Source organism: Scomber scombrus, chromosome 8 (assembly GCF_963691925.1).
Source record: "Scomber scombrus chromosome 8, fScoSco1.1, whole genome shotgun sequence".
In the NCBI taxonomy this organism is placed as follows: Eukaryota; Metazoa; Chordata; class Actinopteri; order Scombriformes; family Scombridae; genus Scomber; species Scomber scombrus.
Genome location: NC_084977.1, coordinates 1,458,531 through 1,483,743, shown reverse-complemented (window position 1 = coordinate 1,483,743; position 25,213 = coordinate 1,458,531). Strand labels below are relative to the sequence as shown.

The 25,213-nt window shown below is 40.0% G+C and overlaps 1 protein-coding gene across 1 annotated transcript; it reads left to right on the top strand.

Moving 5' to 3' along the window:
* The first annotated feature begins 873 nt into the window (after positions 1-873).
* LOC133984698 (neurturin) lies at positions 874-6,865 on the top strand. Its single transcript, XM_062424151.1, has 2 exons — positions 874-1,045; positions 6,456-6,865. Exons 1-2 carry the CDS (start codon positions 874-876, stop codon positions 6,863-6,865), a joined length of 582 nt encoding a protein of 193 aa, XP_062280135.1.
* The last annotated feature ends 18,348 nt before the right edge of the window (positions 6,866-25,213 follow it).

Genomic DNA, 25,213 nt, shown 5'->3' with positions numbered 1-25,213 from the left:
GCTCTAGAGCAGGGGTGTCAAACATAAGGCCCGAGGGCCAAAACCGGCCCGCCAAGGGATCCAATCTGGCCCACTGGATAAATTTGCAAAGTATGAAAATTGAAAGAAAGAAAAGTAATTCAGTTTTTTCCGCCCTGACCAGAATACATGTGGTCATATTTAAAACACTGATATATTGAACATGTTCAAAATATTGTCAATAAGCAGCTTCTGTTATGAAATAATCTGCAAAAAACTGAGACATAATATTGTTGAAATTTCACTAACACATCTCCGGCTTTTCATCTGTTTGTAAATAGATGGTTTATTATAGTGAAGTTATCATTTAGGAAATCAAACTAAAGTAAGTAGGTTTCATCCTCTCTACAAAATGCCATGCCAATATGTCCAAAAGTTCATGAGATATTTTTGTCTGGACATAAGTAGTGGACCAACATAATCATGCTGCTAGCAAGGCTAAGACAGTGTGTTTTTTATTTGTTTAATGTTTTTCAATGGACCAATGGTAAAACTTTAACTTTGCCAATTAATCTGATCTTAACAATTTCTTGGAAGAAATTGAGAGCACCAGTGCACCTAGTATGAGCCCTTTTGAAAAACCATTACTATCTCTAAAGCTCAAACCAATAACAGGACAACTGTAGCATGATCTGGAAAGATGAGATTTGGAGCACACAGTCATAACAAGAGCTTTTAATAAGGTGCATCAACAATCATTTGAACATAAAGCATGTACTCAGAATCTCTGATGAGGACACCTGTTGGCCCCCACTGAAAAACTTTTAAAACACGTCAGCTGTCTCTGTGAATGCAAACTCTGTGAGTGCAAACTGACTACTGAAGTAGCTGTCTGGGTGTTGCTATCATCAGGTGATGGTGTGGGTGGTGGCGTCATTGCTCACACTTGTGGAGGATGTGTTTTCTGAGGAGGACAATAAAGAGGGTCAGTCAGACATCCAGCGCCTCCTTGGGCAGCCCTCCTGGCCTCCTACACAGGATATGGAATGGGACAGCAGCATCGAGGCACCCTGGCCTCAAGCTCTTGGTAAGTACTCATTTCACAGCATTGCTACAATTTCATTTATGTGACAAAGAGAAAAAAAAACTTGATGACTTTTATTGTGACATCAGAATGGGGACTCACCTCTTATTTTAGTTCCTACAAGGTAAAACATTAGAATTAGGGTTAGTGATACTATGGTTAGGGGAGGCCGGGGTTGGTTGTCACACGGGTAGGTTGTCACAGTGCTTATTACAGACTAGAGGGCGCTGTCACATGATGTTGATATCAGATAGTTAGCCTAACATCCTGCCCATTTTAAACTGGTCATTTTGTGGAACACATACAAAACACTAAGGTGACGAGATATTTTGTCCTTTTTAAGGGTCAGAGTGTTTATCAGTCATTTAAAATCAAACACTAGCCAAAGGTAATAGTTTTGATTTGAGTCAGCTAGCAAGCTAAAGCGTTGGGGTAGCTAGCTTGTCAATGTTTGTCAAGAAGTTGATTGAGGATGGTTGTCTCATTTCTCTGGGGGTTGGTTGTCACACATGTGACAACTAACAGCTCCAGTCCATACACTGATATAATGAAACAATGGTTTTAATAAAGGCTTTTTTCAGCACTTCATTTCCTTCATTTGACTTCTCATTACAGAGGCTAATTCAAACAAATAATCACCTGGTTCAAATTCATGGTTTAACCCTCCTGTTTTCCTCGAGTCAAGGAAGGAAGGGAAGATACGGAATGGAAGGATGGAAGGGAGGAAGGGAGGGAGGGAGGAAGGGAGGAAGAAGGAAGGAAAGGAAAGGAAAGAAGGACGTAAGGTAGGAAGGAAGGAAGGAAGGAAGGATGGACGATTGCTGGATTAGCCAAGCTAAGCCAAAACAGGGAGCGCAATGCAGAACACTACCCATGGGAATACAAGTGTGGGCCCAAAACAAGACATTGAACCCCAGTTTGGCCTTTGAACCATGTTAGGAATCAGAACTAGAAAGGTGGAAGTTGGGATGGTGGAGGCAAAGCTTTACTAGCAGCATTGATGTAGCAGGGATCAGTGTAGGAGGGAAACTGCTTTGTTGTGAGAATGGGCTGTGATTGGTGTGTGACTGATAGAAACACTGTTTCAATCAGTGGGATGTCAGCTGATTACAGCTGGAGCACATAACTTCCATATCCTGCATGAACAGGATGCTTCATTTTTGGCACTAGTATAGAGACGTACTAGAAACTAGTGAGAAAGAGTGGGTTGACAAACAACAAAGTTTCCCTGCTGGTATCAAACCAAGGACTTTGCCAATAAATGGTACATGGCCACCAGGGTTCCCATTATGTGTGACCCAGCTGACTTAACAAACAATAAATATGCAACTGTCCCTTTAGGTGCCTGTTGGAAATCAATCACAATCACCGAGATGTGACAGATGTGACTTGTTTTTATTCTTGCTTGCATAACTGGGATTGTTGCGATTCATTTCACTGCAATTGTACGTGTACTGTTTGTATGTGACAAATGGATAAATATTCATTCAAATATTCATATTCATTCATATTAAGTTATAATGTTATTATTCAGTATGTCATTGCAATACAATAGTGTAATATACATCTGTATAAATCTGTAAAAATATAAAAGAAGATCAAATATAGCAGAAAGTAAAATAATAGTTGTAAATTTGCATTATTTAATAGATGGGGAAACTCTGTAAGACATGCTCAATGGGAACATAAAACATTTTCTTCCACTTCTGTGTAGGGGCCATGTTACACTGCTGGGCTTTTATTAGCTTGGGAAGCACACTCTTCATCTTCATCCTTTATTGTAATGTAAAACAGTTTTTGTGCAGCTAAGACGTCTGGCTGAAAATAAAGCTTTGTAAATCTGTAGTGGAGGTCATAAAATAGCAGCACGTAACTCTTTCATGACTAATATAGCCTCTGGAAATTTGCCTGGTAGTTTTCAACACTGAGTATGGCCTTGGTCAATTGAGAAAGGGGCCCCTGTATGCTACAAGGTAAAAATAATCAATTCAACATGACAGCAGGTTTCTGTCTTGCATCATAGTCCTGTTCATCACAGCCAAGAGAGTAATAAGATGAATGACTGTGTATTGAATGTCTGTTTATTCTACCAGCCAGTTTGGTATATGCAGCCAAACGAGACTTCAGTCTCTTTTGTGATACATTTTTTTTTTTCTGTGTGATACTGAACTAAAAAAAGATTTTAAGAAAGCCACACCTGAGTCATTACTCATTAGTTCAAAGGTGTGTACTACAAGCATCAGCCTGATCTTTCAGCTTTACTCATTAACAATATTTACCTTTGTTATTATGTTAGAAAACTGAAAACAAATCCCAGTAAATGAGCTGTATCTGCTGTATCACCATCACAAGTTCAGTTGGCTTCAGTCACAACACGGTTCACCTGAGTTACAGTTGATAGGATCATTTTAGTATCATCAGTCACCAGACCTATACATTACCATCTAGAGTCCCTTTGGGGCTAATCACTTGTGTAGTTTGAAAAGAGTTGACAGAGTTTTTCCAGATTTGGAAAGTTGTGTTTAATGGAAGCAGTCTTACCACATCAGACTCAGTATGTACAGAGCTCAGAGCGTCAGTATAAAACAGTTGTTCATGTATGTTTCAGCCATTAGCAGGATTTCTCTACTTTAATACTGATAAACATCTGCATCTGTCCAATCAGAGCAGAGATACTTACTGTACAAGAAAATTAGAGAGAATAATATCTAAACAAAATAATATTATTAAATTGGGAAAAAATTAGAAAATAGAAGAAAAGAAAAAACATCTACTACAATGCAATCACCAAAATTACCCAATATTGACCACATCCCATAAATTACCCATCATTATAGAAAACTACAAAATAAAACATAGCAAATAGATGTTTTATTTTGTAAATATAGTAAATAGGGGGGGGGGGACAAAACAATATTATCCAACTAAGGACAAGGTTTAAGTAGCAAGATGTTCAAGCTAGAATTGGGCCAGAATGAAATGTTTACCACAGTGAAGTTTAATAGACGCGTGTAGGTTGGTTCGTTATATTTAGTTAAGTATAATTAAACATTTTGAACTTTTTAAGCGGTTTTATTCTGTCTGGAAGAAGAAAGAGTCCTGCAGTTGTGATGGGTGTGTTGATTTTTGATTTTTATAATATTCATCATGTTTACTCTTACTGAGGATGACAAACTTTACTCCAATGTGTGATGGGACATGCCTTCTTCCCCAAGCATGTGGAATTTAAAAAAAAGTAGGCATAAAAAGGGTGTACAGTACCTGCAGTATCTGATGCAGTTATTGTACATTGTGTTAATCAGTGGTGATACTGATGTTATTCTTATGGTGCTATCAGACTAAAATCAGGTCTGTTTCTCATGTTCTCTTAATTCTTGGGCTTCACAACGTTAATGAGAAAATGAGTGAAACACTCAACTTGCAGATGCAGTAAAAACAATAATAAGGTTTACTTCAGTTAGACATCATTGGCTATACATTTCCCAGTTCACTTGTAACATGGAATAGTTGTATAATTACATGAAATAATGCAGACCTTTGTGGCATGTTTTAACATGGCTGAATATACATGTGCTCTTTGCCTGGGGGGAATAATTCTATGCATTTTTCTGTTCTATTTTCCCCTAATGATTAAAAGTTTTATTTTCATAAACATGAAAACATGAACTGACAAGCCCCCATGCTGCTGTAGAGGAGCATTATACAATGTTGATAATCATTCCCTTAGAAAAACACAGGGTGGAAGCATTTAGAGAAAGTACAGGGAAAAGCCATTCACATGTCAGGAAGTTGAAATCAGTCAAACACCTGGGACAGGTCTGCACAGCATAGCGGCTAAATCTTGTTTGAAATGTTCCTGGCAACTCAGAAAGCAACTTCAGCTCCAGTTGGAGTTCGGCCAGCTGCTCCGCTCCTCTAGTGGTAATGACCCCGCATAGTGACAGTACACTTTGCACCGCTCAGCTGATAACCAGCCGAATTTCCCTCAACAGCCATGTCTGCTTTCAATTTAATCACACATGCTCTCCCCTGCTAGCTCATAAAACTCTGCACTAATTCAGTGCATAAACTAAATGTGAGAAGTTTTTCACCTTTAAGTCTCTAAAGGCCAGACATCTGGGATATATCTGGAGTCTGAATGGTTTTCTATTATGTTTGCTTTATTAATATAATCAATGATTCCAACAGCATCAGTCTGTGGCACTGTTTGAATCGGTTCCTTTGATACCTGATTGTTGCCATCTTCATTTTGATCTTCCTTACTTGTGTGATACAGCTCACCATCATGTAGTCTGCAGGACAGTAAATCAATAGTTTGTCTGAACTCCACAAGCTGAACCTTGTTTAATATTTTTAGTAACATGATCTGTAAAACATCCTCACATTATATAAAATAGTAATAATTTGATTTTGTCATTATGGAGAAGCTCAGGAGGTGGGGTGGGTCATTCACTTATTGGAAGGTGGGCAATTCTGCTCCTCCAGTACGCATGTCGATGTGTCCTTGGGCAATATACTAAAGCCCATATTGCTCCTGATGGCTTTACCAATGTGTGTGAGTGTGTGTGTGTAATGTGCATCAGATTACATCCTGATGAGCATGTTGGCACCCTTCATGGTAGCCTATGCCATAAGTGTATGAATGTGTGTGAATGGGTGAATGTGGCATGTAGTGTAAAGTGCTTTGAGTGGTCAGAAGACTATGAAGGCGCTATATAAGTGCAGTACATTTACTATTCCCATTTTAATAATTTAAAGTTGCACTAATGTATATGTTTCAAATAAAACATTGATCAGATGACCGGCATAAAATCATACCCTTGAGGATCGTATGAAAAACCTGATCTTATGACATTTTCAAGTCACATGGGATGGATGGTAGAGATGGGGAAGGTTCCCATCTTTACAATTTATGAGCATTCAGGTCACAGGACAACTCCAGATTACAGAGTTGGTCGAGAGAAAGTGAAAGTACAATGACGGTTTAACATCATGAATAAAAAAACTTGGCTGATGTGACATCCCTTTTTGCTTGATTTTCAGGCACTTCATATTATGAAATGCCAAATTGTATATCAGTGCTTTCACAAAAACACAATTGTTATAACTACGAATTTGAGGTTTATGTGAAAGCTATTTACAAGTCAGTATCACTGACTATTTTGATAATCGATTAATCATTACATTTTCTGGTTTCATAAGTACTCAATAACAGTAAAATGAATACTTTTAGGTTGTGGACCATTGGTCGGGATATTAAAAAAGAGGACATCTAATGGATGAATCAATTAATCATGAAAATTAGGACAATAAAGTCAATTAAATTCAAAATAATGATCAGATTGTTAGTCTGGGAATCCAGTAATTGATGTTTCTTTCTTTCTTATGTATTTATTTATTTGTTTATTTGCAGAAGATTGGTCACTGATTCAGGACGATGAAATCCATCAGGGAAGATGGCGGCGCTCCTCTCGGGACCCAAACTCACCCAGAACGTTGCGCAGGAACCGAAAGAAGAACAAGAGCAGCCACGACTGCCATGTGGAGAGGAAGGAAATGCGGGTGCGTGATCTGGGTCTCGGCTACGACTCGGATGAGATCATCCTCTTTAAGTACTGTGTTGGTACATGCCACAGCTCCCGCAAGAATTACGACCTGGCCCTCAAGGCTCTGATGGACAACGGGAGTATCTCCGGCAAGAAGGTCAGCAGTCACCCCTGCTGTCGGCCTACCCGTTACGAGACTGTGTCCTTCATGGATGCCCAGACTATCTGGCAGACTATAAAGTGGCTCTCTGCAGCCAACTGCAGCTGTGTGGGCTGATTGCAGAGAAAAGTGTATATCTGCAATACACAAATACAGAGGAGCTCTTGTGTGAAAGAGCAGTATGCTGTGATGCCTGGTCTGTACAGTGGGCAACTTAGCCTTGGTTCATGTGGTCTGAGGCCTGGGCCTAGGATGAGATCCAGAGTGCAGTGGCCAGGGCTTTCCCTCTGCTAATAGCTTTTTTGTTGTTAATGGAGGTTGAAAACACTCAGATAGAGGCTGATGGCACCAGCAGGCTATCTGGAAGTCTGCCACCAGCCTGAAGCAGGGGGAGGTTTATTTAAATGCCACCAACAATAAGCACAGAGGAGTAAACTACTGGTATCAGTGCATAGTGGATTATATTTTTTAATCCTTTGTCTTTCATTTAGCCTATTGAAGGCTTTCGGGTGATGCAACACACCCTTTGGAGATTTTCAGGTCTTTCAGATCTTTTTGGCAAAGTACAGGTAGCTCATTACATTTCTAAGCATGCAGCTTGGCTAAATGACCACAATTCAGTAATTGATAACTTCTGTGTTAGTTCTGACTGGGAGCTGTTGATTTCATCAGTAATCATTGTGCTAGTGCTCAAGCTAGCATTAGAAGAGGCATGCAGACATTTGTTACAGACTCCAGACGGTCTGAAGGGTTACATTTTTTCTTAATTTGTGTTCACAAATGATTATTTGTGCCAATAAATAAACAGAATGTAAACATTATCTTTAAGTGATGTCAAGGATAACACTACCCTAAATCTAACAGCCAAATCACCAAAACCTATCTCAGTCCAAAGTAAATATAACACTGTACTAAACTCAGTTGGCGCAATAATGTTTATGACCTAACAACTTTTACTGATCATGAGAGTAAATATAACACTGAAACACTATCCATTAGCAGGTACAGATTACTAGACTGTACACATGAATGGTTTATTCAAGGCAAGGATTTTCATTTTTTTGTGCTCACTAATTTCAAAACGTTCAAACATTTAGCAAAGCTAACTCATTTTTATTTGGATATGGACTTTGCCATTATATTAAAGGATAGGTTTGGTATTCTTCAAGTCTTTCTTGTTCCAGTATAAATGTGGAAATTGGCCTTTGGTTGCTTTAACAATCACTACTCACCATACTGACCTATTCTCTTAGGACATGACTATACTGTCAGAAATGAAAGACAGAATCCACTGTACCAGCCCTCGTTCTGCACACATTCATTCCAAAGTTCAACTTAAACTACTATAATGTTTTAGCAGTTTTCAAAATTGAGTTGGTATCTTCCAAAATTACATCCTGCTTAATACAAAATCTAATTTTTTTATTTTTCCTTGCCAACCTGCAGCTTTTTTTTTGTTTTTTTGTTGGTGTTTGCACCACCCAAGCAATTCTTGTTGGACTGAATGGTGACATTTGCTGTCCTGTATCCAGCTCTTAAAACAAATCAATGTCATTAGAAGAGAAATACTGCATGCATGTAGCCATGTTGGATAATGACGTTCTTCTAGTAACACTCATTGACTTCTTGCTTATTCACATAATATTTTGATTTTACGCCTCCTGGTGTTTCAGAGAATACTGAAAAGAAAAATGCATTCAGCATGCCTCTGTGTATACTTGAAGCTTGCTTGCTTGATCTTGTTTGATCTGTGAATACTCACGTGTCTTCCACGAGTATAAACAAGGCTTGAGGCTGCTGAAGCCTCATTTCAGCTTCAATCAAAATGGAACATATTTTTGCACAGAATGAGGGCTGTGGATAGTGTTCCCCATTTCAGTTTATTCATGTTACAGAGAGATTTACCTGCAGTGATAGGCTTAATCAGCATTGTGTGAACTCATTTGGCAAGGTCTTGAATGTAATGGACATCCATTTATATATAAGATTCCGCACTTCCTGTTTAAGTTAACTTCACAATATATTCACAGTTAACTACTGTTGATGCTTTAATTTTTATTTCCTAAAAACGTCTGCATAGAAACATGATAAGACATTTAACACCATCTTTTTGTGTTGTTAGCCTCCTAGCTAGGTAGGTAGCTAACGCTAAAACTCCTTATCATACTGTTCACTTTTAGTTTGGACATTACTGACTTACATCCACACCACAGCATTGTTTAAATGTTTCTCTTTTTCTTGCTTGGTTGTTTTAAAACCTACAATAACTATCACTATTTTCCAAAAGTCAGTTATACAGTGTGACTCCATGATGGAGCCAAAATGTGATGGAGACATTTCTCAAGTGACTGCAAAGCCTCAGCTAAAAGAAAAGTCGACACGGTCGGTATGGCATTAACAGCCTCAAATCAACCAAAAAGACCAAATACTATGACATGAAGACATGGTATAGTTTTTTAGTTTGTTTGTTTTATTTTGTAAATTCAATGATCTTCATAAGACCAAATTTTGCTTTCACTATGTGATACAACTCCACCTTTCCTTCCAGGGAAGCTCAGTAACTTACCATCTGGCCAAGGAAAAATCATTATGAAAGCAAATGTAGTCAGTCTTCCAATAGTCTCACACACACACACACACACACACACACACACACACACACACACACACACACACACACACACACACACACACACACACCATGTTTCCATCACTTCAGGGGACATTACATTGACTTACATTCATTTACTGGACACTTATCCTAACCATAACCATAACCACTACATGCCTAATCTTAACCCTTATCCTAAACTTAACATAACCCTAAACTTATATTAACTTTAAATCAAGTCTTCACCCTAAAATAAATCATTTACCTTAAGGGGACTTGCTTTTTGTCCCCATAAGACAGGCGAGTCCCCATAACATAACTGTGTGAACAGATTTAAGTCCCCACAACATTAGGAATACCTAGTACACACACACACACACACACACACACGCACACGCACACATACACAGGAGTATTTAGAAGTACAGAAATAATTTAGCTTTGTTTAATTTAGTGGATGGCACGTATAATGCTAGATGACCCCAGTGGCTTTCTAAATGCAGCAAAGCAGTTCAGCCTGTATGCAAATCGTAAATGCCACAGTAGCTTAAGCATACTTGTTTCAGCACACAGCTTGTTTACATCTCTGTCAACAGTTTATTGTAGGATGCCATCACATATATGGTCATGAGCCAACCATCACTCAAGAGTGACAACTTTTCAACACGTGGTTTATTTTCAGATCAGGTGAGACATGATACCATTTACAACCACCTGGTCTGTAGTTCAAACTAAACAAGTGTGGGAATGCAGTTTGTATTTCATTTCTAGTGCTTGTTTGTCATCACTGTAAAGCAAACAACATGTAATATGATCATGATCCACTTAATACAAATTGGTTACCATTTCTTACCAAGAACAACTTAACACACTGTGAAAGGTGGCATAAGTGGATAATGGCTGTAAAAACAGTAATATGCAATCAATTCTGTGCTGTTTTAAATTGGAAAAACTGTCACCAGCCAGAGAGAGAATGTTGATATTGGACAATTCAGCCAAACCCAGGGTTACATTCGGTGGCAAAATGTTCTAGTATCTAAAGCCAACGTAAAGAAGCCTAAATCTATGCATGGCAGCTACAATATGGTAGTGATTAGGGTAATATTGTGGTTATGGAAATAACCAAATTAAAAGGATTTAGTGTTTTTCAAACAAGACATCATCCCTCACTGGCTTCCCACTCAGCAACAGTGTCTGTACTGTTTGCCAGGTCTGTGCAGGAGTGTGCCTTGTGAACATTACCATGGTTTTATGTTCAAACCCGTATTTGTGAGTGTTTTTTTTTTTTTTTAAATTGTTTAAATATTTATCAAATATGTATCCATGAAACACTTGAAATGCATTTAATTATTTTATCTGTGCTTATTATTACAGAGTATGTTATTGCATTAGCATACATTTTAAGAAACGGTCCCTGAAATCATACTGTAACAATCACAACATGTATGGACTTATTACATTATATGCAAAAGTAGTGTGTAGAATGTTATTAGTTATTCTTCACAGTTATTACATTGTGTGCTGTTAGTATATTATTGGTTTTATGACACACTACTTCCCTTCCATTGGTTCTGGTCATAAATACACTGCAGGTCTATTATAAGGATACTAGGCAAGTTTTTTGAAAGTGACCTTTCAACATTTTAAATCAGTACATTTGTTCCAAGCTTTGTTTCACCTTGCAGCTCCTCTGTACTGCACATGTTTATGAGAAACCTGAGTGGACCACATATAGCATGACACAAAAGACCTTTTCAGATGAGGAAGGGGTGGCTACTTTTTATTGGTCCACATCTGACCAATAAAAACAACTTGGACATTGTAAAAGTTTACGATAAAGAATCACATATTTCAGATATGTGATACAGTACAGTATGTATAGATATGGTGTATGTATACAAGCATTCTAAGACAGTATCGGTTCAAGCTTTTGTGTTCGGCAGCATTGAAAACTAGTCTAAAAATATCCGGCCGAAGCATTGGCCTGTTTTTGTGTCTTGGCAGTGTGCTGTGTATCTCTGAAGTGTGTGTTTCCACACATAACTCCAGGATGTGCAGTATCTCCTCACATTTTTATTACTAAAATTGGTTTTGCCTCACACTATCTGGCTCACTGAAAGATTTCCAACATTTTTTGTTTTGTTTTTTATTATTGAAGATCATCTGAAGAATGCCTACAGTCTAGCTCACACACATTCTCACATTTGCTTTCCATTACACCAACTCAATGTTTTTACAACAGAAAATTGAGGTTTTACAGTTCAGAAGCTAAACAGAAACCATCAGGAGACAAAAAATATCACAAGCACAACTCTATTGGACTAGCTCATTGAACATACCTGGACTGTGATCAGTCTCTCAAATAAAACTAAAAACTTTCTAAAATGATCTTAAAGCAAAATAAGTTGTGTTTTATATACATTTTCATTTTCATAGTTTTCATATTTGTATCAGTTGTGATAACATTGTACTCACCCAAGTAATAACTAAGATCTGCAAGTACAGTAACACAGCTGACCAGCTATTGACTGTAGCCTTATGGACGAATCTGACAGTAGTATTGATTTGATACAGCAAATAAGCATAAGTACACCTCAATATGCTTTTTTATTTTATTTTGTTTTTTTCCATTTTGTGATTGTCTGACTGCTTATGATTATTGGCCCATCATTGGACCTCTTTTAACAGTCTTATTAGAATAATGGTCAAAACTATGAAATCTCTTGACCAACCAACTTTTTTGATTAAATTGGCCCGTTTAAAGTCAGTTTAAAGTGTATAGTTTCACTTATAACACATCTAGGCTAACTCTTTCTCTGTTTTGTGCTAAGCTAGGCTGAACACATACTTTGTAAAGATGGCATTGTTATTAATCTGCTCATCAGACTGTGGAAAAGGAAACGCTCACATATCTCTCCAATAGGTAAATTAGCCTTTAGGAACTGCAGTGCATGTAACCCAAACAGAATAGTGATATGTCAAATGTATTCTTTCATTATAGACATGCTGTGCTGAGGAAGTAAACTCGAGCTGCTGAACGTGGTACTACGCTGTATCACCAGCAGCATCATTTCTGAGGCCTTCTGTCACTGTTTAAGTCAAAACTTAACTTCTCTGTTAGATGCTATGCATCATGTAACCTTACTGTACATAAGAGTATTTATTGTTTAAATTATTTTATTTATTCTTCCTTTGCATTAAACTTGTGCTGAGGTTGTTTATTATTAATGAAGTAGCCCTGTATATTTTTGTTTCCATTTATCTTTTTTATTATTATTTTGATATAGAACAATCCATATTTAGTCAGGAAGAGAATAACATTTATATGGTGTTCAATTTGTGGCATCATGAAGCTAATTATATTTAAAGTGCCGTATTTGATCATTATTTGGCTCACAGAAATCTTATACATACAGTACCAGACAAATATTTGGACACACGTTCTGATGATGGTGTGTCCAAACTCTTCTACTGGTACAATATATATAATGATAGCAAGTCCAAAAGCATTATCATTATGAAGTGTATGGAGTCTGCAGTGTGCCATCAGAATAATATTGAGACTTTGACAGTGTCAATTCATTACTTAAATACAACGTTATTTGATTAATGAATAATAAATTAAATGTATTTTATTAAAATATTTAAAATGTATCAATATATTAATTGATCACACTTCAAGTCTGAGAAAGTCTCCAATTATTTCTGAGGCATATTCCAGACTCCCTATAGTAGTAGTATCCCAGTGTGAAAATAGTAATATCCTACTCAAATAGAAGTATCACTACCATGTTGAACTTTATGTTGATTAAAGCTCAATTACTCATTTTCAAAATGATTCAACAAGGTACAAGTACACAAGACACATTTCAGTAACGGCAAAAAGGAGAAACATAACAGATTGCTTCCATGCTTGAGTAAAACATAACAGTTTATTCTCTAAAGGTCAGAGCTAGCCTATGATTTGATTTACCACTCCATCAGTGTGCTTATGATGCCTTATGATGACGATAATGAGCAGCTGGCTTCAAATAAAGTGTTAGTGAGACAGGATTCACCTCCATGGCATTACTACAGCTGGGTCTGGATGAGTGTGAGAGTAGATTAAACTATGACCCGGCCTGTGCTGCTCCATGTACTGCCACAAAACACTGCCATGTGACGAGTGCCTGTGCCTGGCTCCCCTGCTATCAGAGAGCCAACGCTGTGCAGGCACAGAGACAGACTGCTTTCTGACTCACCCAGTGTGCAGTGCACCTCCGAAACCGGGTCCACTCTTCTGCTCTTACATTGGGACCCTAATCGGACCTTGACCTGTACTGTGTAACACAACCATATTCTTCTGTGAGCCTGTCATGTCATCACCCAACATGTTCATAGTCTTCATATATGTCGTGGTACTGTATTATCATGAATATATTCAGAATTTTTGACAGTGTATTCTAAAATGCCTTCTGACCACTATTTTTGTAGATTATGAATAATAAAATAATCTAAAAAGTGTTACAGTTTTGGTCCTTGTCTTTGTTCATGGAGTCTCTTAACTACTCTTCATAGTTGTGGAGAAAATAACCTTCAGGTTAAATCATCAAGTAAAATGATGATCATAGACTTAGAAAGAATGAACGGTGGGGAACTACCTCTTAAAGTTGCATGACCAAAAATTCTGAAATTTAAATATGATGCAGTGTTGTGTGTCACTGTTTGATTGCTTCACTACTGCTGAAAAGAAAATGTCAAGACCATATCCAGTGTTCGGCTCCATCAAAAAGCTCTAAGCATTTTTTTTTTAGAAGTAATCACCCTCTAATTAGTATCTTTGACACCTTCAGATACATTTAGTTTTTAGTTTTCTCTGCATGTCTTTGTGGTATTTCATCTATAGTAGTTGTTCCTCACAACTTTTGTTGTACTGATGTTGTAACATAACACTTTTATTAATATAAAACATAAACTCATCTGGGTACCACCTCCTTTTTTAGTTCAGTTCAATCAGTTAATCAGTCTTATAACCACAAGTTCCTGTCCTGACCGTGACCTCTGTTTACTGTGCTCCAAGGAAACAACCAGCAGCTTCTGAGGATATGAAGATTTATTGACCCCTACAGTGTGCCTTGGAATTTTTTGGAGGGAGACTTGGACTTTCTAATTTTGATGCAATGCGCCCTTCACAAGACACAGTGCACCCTAACCCTATGTGTCTTCTTTTTTTTTTTTTTTTTACTATATTGCTACACTTTACTTTTTATAGCATCATGGTCATCTGTTTAAAATTGCAATTTCAGACCTGCTGTTGTCATCATTGTTTTGGGCTATTTCTTTTGTATAGCACACTGACATCCTAGCACTGTTACAGGACTCTGATTTATCTTTGCCACAAAGACTGTCACTGTTCAGTCCCTGCAATGTTTATTCCTTCCCAATGGTCGTGCTTTAATCATCTTTGGAAGAAGTAAAAGTTCCATTCCTTTAATAGACTATCCACTACAGTACGTGGAGACTTATCAGAGAGTTCTTTATACCTAGTCATAAAGGCCTGCAACAAATCTCAATTGGTTTCAGATACTTGTTCATCCCAAAAATAGTAAGACAATCGTGCTCATTTTCTGCCTTAATTAAAAATAAAAGGGTGACTGGATTTAATGTAGGTGAGCCTTTCAAATATATGTAGGAACTGGAATGACTGATCATCTATCCTGAGCAACGTGCTGCCGTCATATGCTGACTAGAAGATCATCTTAAAGAATCCTAATAAAACCCCAAAGTATATGGTTTACTGTTACCATTCCAACCATTACCATTACTGTTCCTTTGCAAGCACCTTCACCATTTCTAGTGTTAATTGTAAAATCTAAAAAACCCACAAAAATGTAATAACACACATATTTGATCTAGTACTTCTATTAGTGAGAACATTCCTCAATCATGGTGGTAACTGAAGTGACTGATCTAAGGTAACATGGCATGTCAAGGACCACAAGCCAAAGTTGAGAGGAACAGTACACAACAGGCCAATGATGAGACCCATGATTCTACACTAGCTGTCCCTCTTATGTACATGCAGGTGAAATGGCTGAAGACAATGTGGCAGGCCCAAGCTGGGGTTTCAGAGGGCGCATGTTTCAGTTCATGGAAAGCTGTGATCATTACTTCGGCTGACCCGAAAAATGAGTTCATAGCAGTGCTTGCAGCCCACCTGAAAAGCAGGAGCATCTCTTTCTTAGTCTTTGGAGGACGTACGTTGTTCAAAAGTTTCACTCTCTCTAATGCTCAAGTATGTCACTTCAGGCAGACAAAAACTGCAGTTTAGACATCTTGGAAACTCCTCAATACTTTATCGCCAACAATCCTTCACTTTCTAAAAGATTTTCAACTTCACTTTAGGAGGTTTGCATTTTTAAAAAATTTGTATTATTGTTCATTTAACAGGAACATTATAGGAAAAAGCTAATTTTATCTGTAGTCCTTGAGTGGAGGTCATCAGTGATGCACAGGCTGACGTAGTAAAAGACAAGACAGTCGACTTATGAATTTAAAAAACACAAGAAAACCTCAATAATACAATCAGATTCAAACCAACACACGAGGTCCCATCATGGGATTATACTATCAGTAATCTAACCATTAAATTAATTAACAGATCTATTAAAAAAAAAAATTATATGATAATTTCCCAACCAGACATGTAATATTAATATTAAAAAGCACCCAACTGTACTTAGTGATAAAGTATTCCACGTCCTAGCTGTGATAAATAGGAAGAGTTTTGACTAAACTTTGCTAACCAAAATTAAGGGTAACACTCCCCTCTAGTGTAGGCTCTGTTAACCTTGAGCCAGCACTGCAGATTTTGGTGCAAGATTGTGAATGAAAATGCCTTTGATCAGTTTTACTTGACTGATTACCTTTGTGTCTATACAACTGACATTAACAGGTTAATGATTTATTTTTTTAAAGTTATCTGGAATAACTTGCCTTGAGTGAAGCCTGACTGGTCCATTTATTTAATTGACTATGTTTGCTTTAACTTTCCTTAATGTTAATGAAACAGAAAGGAAGACACATGATTTGGAAATGGAGTGCACATGATGATATGAATTTGTGATGAATTAAACATTGGTAATGCCAACCCAATGTTATTCATAAGAGAGGATGGTGATGGTTATGCACTAAAGTGAGTTTGACGCTTTGGACCACATATATACTGTTGCAACATTCCAGTAACATGGTCCTTTGCTTGGAGGACTAACTGAAGCATTAATGAGTGTTATATGCCAGAAATATTAAGTAGTTGTTTTGTGGTCGATTTGTCCAACTTTTGTCCCACGCCTCTTTCTTGTGTCCTGTCAGATAGGGGTGAAAGTAACAATGTGCAACCACAATTTTCAGCCTGATGGAATCTGACTAATTTATCCAATTATTTTTTTAAATTGTTGGTATTGGTAGAGGACGTGTATGTGGTTCACAATAAAATATGGTTATTCTAAATGAATGTGTCTCTTTGCAAAGAATGAAATACTAAAAAACTTTACTTTACTTTGCAGCCCTTTCCTTTCCTTTTGTTTTGAGGCAAAGCAGTTTGCAGTAAATGAAAAGATTACTTTCCTGAGTTAATAACCCAGCAGATTATGTTCCTTATTATACAGTATTTAAACATACAATGACCTTCTGTCATCTAGAATGAGTGGTAGAACACAGCTGCAGATACAGTTTAAGTTTCCAGTGGTGGATATAACTTAGCACATTTACTCAGTTACTGTACTTAAAATGTTGTGGTACTTGTACTTTACATGAGTATTTCCTTTTGATGCTACTTCCACTCCACTACATTTCAAATGAAATATTCTACTTTGTAATCCTTCAGCTCTCCCTTTAATCATCTCACGACCCCTCAGATTTATCTCGTGACCCTTTCAAGGGGCTCAATCCCTAAATTGGGAAGTGAGAAGGAATTTTCCATATTGCCAGCTGTCTGTCCTTCTTCTGGTCAGGCTGACTCTCTATCTGGTCATTCTCATGGGAACCTGTGCTAAAGTAAATTATGTTATGACTCGGGCCAAGGCTGTCTGGTAAACAAATCTGCATCTGAGGTTTAACTAGACGTTGCTCACAGCTTTCCTTCAGACTGTTGGGTAGCATTCATAGTATCATGACCGTGATTTTACTGCAATTTGCTGTGAACATATGATAGCTGAATAAAATCAGATTTCAGTGTCTGGGGAGTGCAGACTGTGCATTACACATGCGCATGAACATCAAAACTGATGTTGTAAATGCAGAAAATGGAGAGAAATCAAGTGATTGAAAATGGTGTAACTCTGGAAAATGTTCAATTAAAAGCTGATGTCAGTGGTTGATTAGTAAATTTGAGGCTCCCCCTTGAGGGTTTTTTTCTGGACCAACTTCAGGTCAGGATCTGACATAAAACTGATACAATTCACATCACTGGAATGACACCCTGTGGTAGATTTAGTAGGCAGTAGGCCGATTTCAGTATAATTGGTATCTGTAGGGTGAGTCTATGTCCACAGTGAAAAAAGGTTCTGAAACGGTTTTGGCGTCAGAGATCTAGGCACCAATAAATAGTGTACATGGGTTCATATTTTATGAATACATGGATGGATATTCTCAAATTTCTGCTCTTACATGTGACTGTCTGCTACTGGGTTATGTGTGTCTTTTCTATGTCTTTGAGTTCTAGGTGCAGCTGAGATCACTAATTGATTGGTGACACCTGTGTGAAGCTGTGGGCTGGGCCTATATACAGGCTTTTTTCTGTTCTCTCTCTTGACTCCCTGGTCCAAGACCCAGCTTGTTGTCTGATCTTTTTGATATGGTAATATGGTCTCATGTCCTTCATTGTGTCGTAGCTCTTGAGCCACCTGTAATGGCAGCTCAAACACTCAGGTGTAGTGGGTAAGTTAATGTTTGTGCCCCTGGTTTCAGTTAGTTGATGCTTATATTGCTACATGAGGTAGATTCTTTTTAGAGCTTGCCTGGTTAAAAAAGCCTGCGGGTGTTGGAGAGACCAACATTACTTTGTTGATTTTGTGCGGTGATCCTGGGGTTGCCCTTGGCATGCCTGGGAAAGCTGACAAAGACTAGTTGAGTTCTAGTTAGACTTTAAGTCTTTGATAGAGAGGAAACCAGGATAATTCCAGCATAGATTAATTAGAAATATAAAAAATCTAACCCCGTGGTGGCATTTGCTGGCCTTTGTTCTTCACACACTACATATTGTGTGATGGTAGGGTTTGTGGTTGTGTTTGACTATATTGTAACCCTCATTAATCTGTCAGTTTTCAGTAGGAAGTGTCAGTGCCCATGCTTTCATGTTTGTGTCAGCTGGGTGTTAGGTCACATGGTCAGATTTGTGGGAACCATTACCAACTGTTTCTGCGGCTATTTTTTCATTATGCATTTAAATACTTGCTAGTTATCTTCAAGGACTCCTAGTTTTCTCCTTTAAGTGACTGCTCCCTAATTTAACATTTGTTTGCTTCTTTAGTTAGCTCAGACAGCTATCGTAGCTTAGAGGTTAGTAATGGCTTCTCTTTCTCCCTTTTGCTCCCCTGCTCAGTGTCACATGTTTAGTTACTCCTCTTCCTCCTGTAATGATGATGATGGTACATGTAATAAATGTAGTTTATTTGTAGCATTGGAGGCAAGGCTCAGTGAATTGGAAGTGCGGCTCCACACCATGAAAACTGATCACTAGCTACAGTTGTTAGCCAGCTCCCTGTAGCTGGTGCGAGCCGACCTATCGTAGCTCCTAATTCCCCGGTAGTTCCCAAGCAGCTGGGAAACGCGGGAAAGTCCTAGTCCCCATCCTTGTGGTGCGGATCAGCAGCAACTGCCTGGTCAAAGGTGGACGGTGGCTTCAGCTGCCTGGTCAAAGGTGGCTGGCATGCCCACGTGAACCGTCGGTCAGGCAGAAGGTGGCTGGACCCAACTGCGCTGTGGTGCAGACCAGAATGATAGCAGCTTGTGGGACCGACGGATCCGACCCAGTCCGACACGGCAAGTGCGGGGTGTTTCACGCGACGCTCTCTGTCAAAGCGCTGCTTCATGCGGTGTTGCTGCTCTGCCACTCTGTCGCCCAGAGATGGCATCGACGCTGGAGTGTCGTCCGTCGGAGGGCGAAGACGATCCAGGGGAAGCTGCAGTTAACGTCCCAGCATCAAGAAGGCTGGGGAACTGCCCATTGTGGTGTTGCTCTGTAGTGCAGTAAGGTGCTCTGCAGTGCCGATGAGAATGGGAGGCCGTATGCCAGGTGTGCTCTGAGCCCGTTTTTGAGGGTCTGGTTAAACCTCTCCACACCGCCGTTGGCCTGAGGGTGGTATAAGGCAGTTCTGATATGTTTGATCGCTCTCCTCTCATCGGTAGTGATGGTGTCAGGCACACCCCAGCGGGCAAACAGGATGGAAAGGAAGTCGGTAACCACCCTGGCAGTGACGGACCCGATGGGCAGCACTTCGGGCCATTTGGAATGTAGGTCGTAGGCCACCAGGAGGAAGCGTTGGTGCTGAGGGACACCATAAAGTTTTCCACAGATGTCCACCTGGACGTGGGTCCACGGTGCCACTGGCCACGGCAGGGGTTGCAAAGGTGGAGGTGGGGGCGGGACGGTCTTACCGCTGGTGAGGCAAGCCGTACAGTCTTTCAGCATTGCCTCTATGTCTCTGTTCACGCCCGGCCACCAAACCAGCAGGGCTGTGAGGGCCTGGTGGTCCGTCCGGAGTGTGAAGTGCCACCCATACAGATACATGTGCCACCGTTCACATGCCCAGACGGAGGCCAGCTCTTCCCTCTCCCCCACAGAGCAAGTAAGGGACCTCGAAGCAAATGCCACTGGGCGCTCGGCTCCCAGCTGCAGTTGGGACAGGACAGCGCCAACCGCGGTGTTGGACGTGTCGCAGGTCACAAATGTGGGGCTCAGCAGGTCGAAGTGGGGAGGTGAGCTGTGATTGCTTGAGGAGGGCGCGCAGCGGTGCGGTGGTTTCAGAATAGTGGGGGAGGAAGCGCAGTTAAAAAGCCCAGCAAACAGCGATGGCCAGGGTGTGGTCACTGTCAGTATGGTAGTACCCGTGTTGTCTGTGATGGAGAAGCCCAGGGCGCAGAACAGGTCGAACCCAACGAGGTTGGCACCATGGCGAGACACCTGGAAGGTGAATGCTGGGAGAGCTCTGGAGCCGTACCGTACAGAGAAGGTGGTGGTGCCCACCATGCCAATCTTAGTGTGTCCATAGCCGTACAGGTCCTCCGCGCTTGCCTTGATTGTCTGTCGGGGAAAGAGCTGCCGGACTGTGGACTCGTTGAGCAGAGACCTGGAAGCAGCAGTGACCAGCAGCGGTGGCAGGCACACGCCGTCCAGCTCCACTGTGCAGCACGTAAATGGGTTGGCGCCGGAGCCCACAGAGTGGATGGTGGTCGGGCCCGATGGACAGGACGAGCGGAGTCTGGGGTTTGTGGGGATGGGCGCAGAGCTGCACACTTTGGAGAAGTGATTCAGTTTACCACAGCGTTGGCACCTCTGTCCTTTGGCCGGGCAGACTGGTGCACGTGTGGGGTGGGAGGAAGAACTGCAGTTTCCACAAGGCCTACATGCATCGTGAGGGGAAGTGGGCTCGGAGAGCTGAGCTGTTAGGGCCACTGTCTGTGCTAGCGGAGCAGACTGCGACGGGGCTGGGTCTGAGGCAGGTCGTCCGGCGACATGAACAGTTTCTCCCGCAGTTTGGGGTCCGTTGTGTGCTCTGCTAGCTGGTCTCGAATCATCTCCTCTTCTAAATTGCTGAACTTACAGAGGCTAGCCAGACACCGGAAGTCAGTGACGTAGTGGTTGACCAACTCACCCGGCCGCTGCAGGCGCTGGCGGAAGACGATCCGCCGTACCATAACGCTCTGTGGAGCAGCGAAATGTCCGGCTAGTAAGGTGGCACAGTCCGCATACGTTGGCCTGGGTCTGAGAGTGCGGAAGATGCGCTGTCCCTCGCTGCCCAGGCTGTGGATCAACAACCGCTATATGAACGTCTGGAAAGACTCATGCCAGCGGGACCACTGGATCGGTGGCTCACCAGGCAGAGCGAGGAACGAAGGCAGAGGTGAGAAAGGAAGCTCCATCCTTGTCGCCAATGTTATGTCCAATAATGCACGGACAACGACTGTATGCTCACTGTGTCTTTATTTACATCAGCGGCCATTCATACACTGAACTCAACTGCCTAAACCTTTATGGCAATGACGTCACACTGTCGTGACTTTCCTGTGTTGTGGCATACGGACGTATGCTACCTTGTACTCTTAAAATGACAACAGTAAGGCTGTCATCTTAAGGGAGGTTACATGTGACTCTGTTGTTTTTTTGTCTTTGAGTTCTAGGAGCAGCTGAGCTGACTGATTTGTGGCACCTGTGAAGCTGTGCAATCAGCCTATACATGGTTCTTCTGCCTTCACTGTCTAGCTATTTGTTTAATCTTTTAATAAACTTTTTGAAATCATAATCTGGTCTCATGTCCATTGTGTTGTGGCTCTCAGGCCAGCTATAACACTGCCATTGACAAAAAATAAAGCAGACTAGAAGAGAATGGATTTTTGTATCTATTGGCGCTTTTCCACTACACAGTTCCAGCACGACTCGCCTCGCCTCGACTCGACTTGGTTCTTTTTGCGTTTCCACTAGGGAAAGTACCTGGTACTTTTTTAGTACCTGCTCTGGTCAGGTTCCAAGCGAGCCAAGCCGGTACTAAAATGTGACGTCGACACCATGCTGGCCGCTGATTGGTCAGAGGAGTTGTCGCTGGAAGAGTCATGAGCCGTCCCACACAAGAATCAAACCCGGCATTTTTAAATACCGACAACAGCGTTACAGCCATACGGCTCAATTTCTTGCTTTGTGTGTGACAGAAAGCCACATACAGCAGCAAGTACACCATCGCCTCCATGTCCTACATTGTTTATGTGTTTTGTGTCGCGTATAAAACATATAGTGAAAACATATACTGATTATCTACATCTATATGTAGATAATCAATCTACAGCAGATAACCCTGAATAAAACGTACAGTACAGTGCACATGTAAGAATGCAGCAGTAATCTGGGGAAATTAAGATTGCAGAGTTTTCTCAAGTCATAAAGCTATTTCAAGTAATATCATGTGCCAATAAATGGACTGTGATAGCAAGAGTTTTGCTGCATGGAGGCCTGCAAAATGTAGGACAGAGGTCATTCTGACATGATGTATAAATATCATGTACAGCAGAGATTTGGTGGAAGACTGAGCAGCAACAATGGGGCAATGAGAAAACAATCCAAATACTACAGAAAACTTCAGTTGGAAAAATGATAACCGCTCCAGTTTAAAAAACAGATCCTGTTTTCCCAAGAAAAGTCATAACTTCAGTTAGCCAAAAATGATCAATAGTAATGTTTGAGTGACAGGTGCCACTTTTGCCAGTTTTGGAAAGCACAGACAAATGATGTCCTGCTGATTACTGCTGACAGAGACACAATATGGGAAAATGCTCTTCTGGGTTCTGTAGTTCTGTTTGAGGACTTACTGAAAAAACACAATCAAAAACCTTTGGCTGCCTAACTATTTTATTGTGTGGTAAATGTAAAAATCTAAATACCACAACGTAGAAAAGACCTAATTACAAGTAAAACATCTGCAATTATAATTGTAGTGAAACAGGAAGTACAGATGTTTTAGCAGCAAAATGTACTTATAGTGTAAAAATTAGATTATTATTATTACTCACAATTGTCCATCATTGTATCAATGTAACAAGTCTTGACTGTTATGTACTAGGAGTGAAGGGGACTTATTTGTAGTGACCACTTTCCTGTTCTGAGCCGGCTTGGAAGGTCCCTATTTATAGATCCTGGGGACTGAGTTATTAGATTTGATATTGTCTGAGCTGAATGGGACAAGTTGAGGAAGGTACAGCAGCAGGCTTAGGGAAAGTCAAAAGTGCTGGATCAATAGCCAAACTTAATGATTCTTTGACTCAGAGAGGGAAGGATGGTGTTATTGTTCCATGGTGAAACAGGGATTGTGAAAAAAGCAGTGAGGAAGAGAAAGCATTTAGAGGTTTATGTAAGAGCCCCACTCAGGTAAATGCTGTGGATTACAAGTGATGCAGAGCATTAGCAAGGAAACTATTAAGAATGCAAAATAGAAATGTTGGAGGAAATTTTGTAGGAACACTAGGTCTAGATACTCCAGTTAGGCAGATATGGTCCAGATTCCAGTATCTGGAAAAGTTTTCCACTGTAATGTTTGTTGTGAATGATGGTTAGAGGCAGTAAATAATAAAGAAAAAAATGTTCATAATTCCAAGTTACTGGGAGAAGAGGGTATTAGGATAAGGGAGGAAGTATTGAAAGTAGACGAATGGAAATTAAATTATGTATGTGAAGGAAACAGCTTGTACAATGTGTGTTTCTATAAGAGCTATTTGAGAATGCAGTTCAGGCAGGGGCAAATACCACTCCAGGACAAGATAAGCTATGAACTGATTAATCATTTAGATGATACTGTGTTATATGACATCCTTGCTCTTTTGAACTATATCTGGGAGATAGGTTAGTTTCTAACTAAGTGGAAATATGCTGAAGAGATTCCAATTTTGAAACCAGGAAAAGACTCTTCCTATCCAACTTCTTATAGACTTATAGCAATAGCATCTATTCTGTGTAAGGCAATGGAATGAATGATTACAAATATACTTGTTCTTTTCCTTGAAACCAACTATCAAACTAGTTTCAGAATTGGAAGAAGCAGTTTATTACATTGCAGTCTTGGACCAGGATATTAAGAAGGTTACTATCAATAAGGAAGCTGTGGTTGCATGAGAAATGTTTGGATATAAAAAAAATTAAAAAAATAAATAAAAAAGATTCTATGTGGAGGGAGGGTGTGCTTATTAAACTCCATGATGCAGTTATTAGTGGCAGAATGCTTTATTGGATAAACAATTTCCTCAATAATAGGTCAATTCAGGTGAGAATTGGGGGTCTTTATTTTATTTTTATTTTTTAAACTGTTAACATTGAAAACTGTATCCCCCGAGGCTTAGTCCAGTCCTCTTCAATGCAATGCTATATGCCCCACCTCAAAAGTCCACCAAGATTTTGGGAAGTCTGCATGGCTGATGATGCCATCTGCAGGAAAGAAAAACAATACTGGTCATCTGTTCTGTCAAGCTGAAAGGGCATTGCACCAGGTTGTACAGATAAATGGGGATTTAGGATTTCCACGTCTGAAAGTACATTTGTGATTTTGCCTTCAAGAGGTAAATTCCTGCTTTAAACCTATGTGTCAGTATTTACTGTGAGATAAAGTAAATTATATTCTAAGCAGTTTAGCCGGAAGTGATTGAGGGGCTGAAAGAGACCCTTTGCTTAGGATTTATCAATCCATAATAAGATCCACTTTAGGTTATGACTGTGCATGTCATGTCTGGGTTAGCTGCTAATTCTGTTCTCAGAATACTGTATGTGAGTTTTGACTATAGTATTTGGTTTTATATTGTGTATGTATATGCATGCATGGTACTTCTGAATAATGTCCATAACGGCTCCTCATAGAGAACGATTTGGGATGCCGCTGTCTTTTTTTTACCTTTCACGCTTGCCGTAGTGTTGTACAACATTTAGCGCGCACTTTAACACAGTACAGAGGACACTGCTGCAGCAGTTCCGCCTTATATATCATAACATTATACATTATACTTACTTTGTTAAGTCTTTCAGGTAGTAATCATGTATTCAGTAAGTTTGACAAATAACCCGTCACTAGCGCGTTAGCTGTAGGAATGTCGTTATCAGGGTAACCAGGAAGTAAACTCTACTG

Bases quoted from the DNA above. Each gene is read 5' to 3' on its own strand.
- LOC133984698 (XM_062424151.1), top strand. From the start codon at position 874: ATGGTGTGGGTGGTGGCGTCATTGCTCACACTTGTGGAGGATGTGTTT. The intron at 1,046-6,455 runs GTAAGTACTCAT...GTTTATTTGCAG, and splicing joins ACCCTGGCCTCAAGCTCTTG to AAGATTGGTCACTGATTCAG.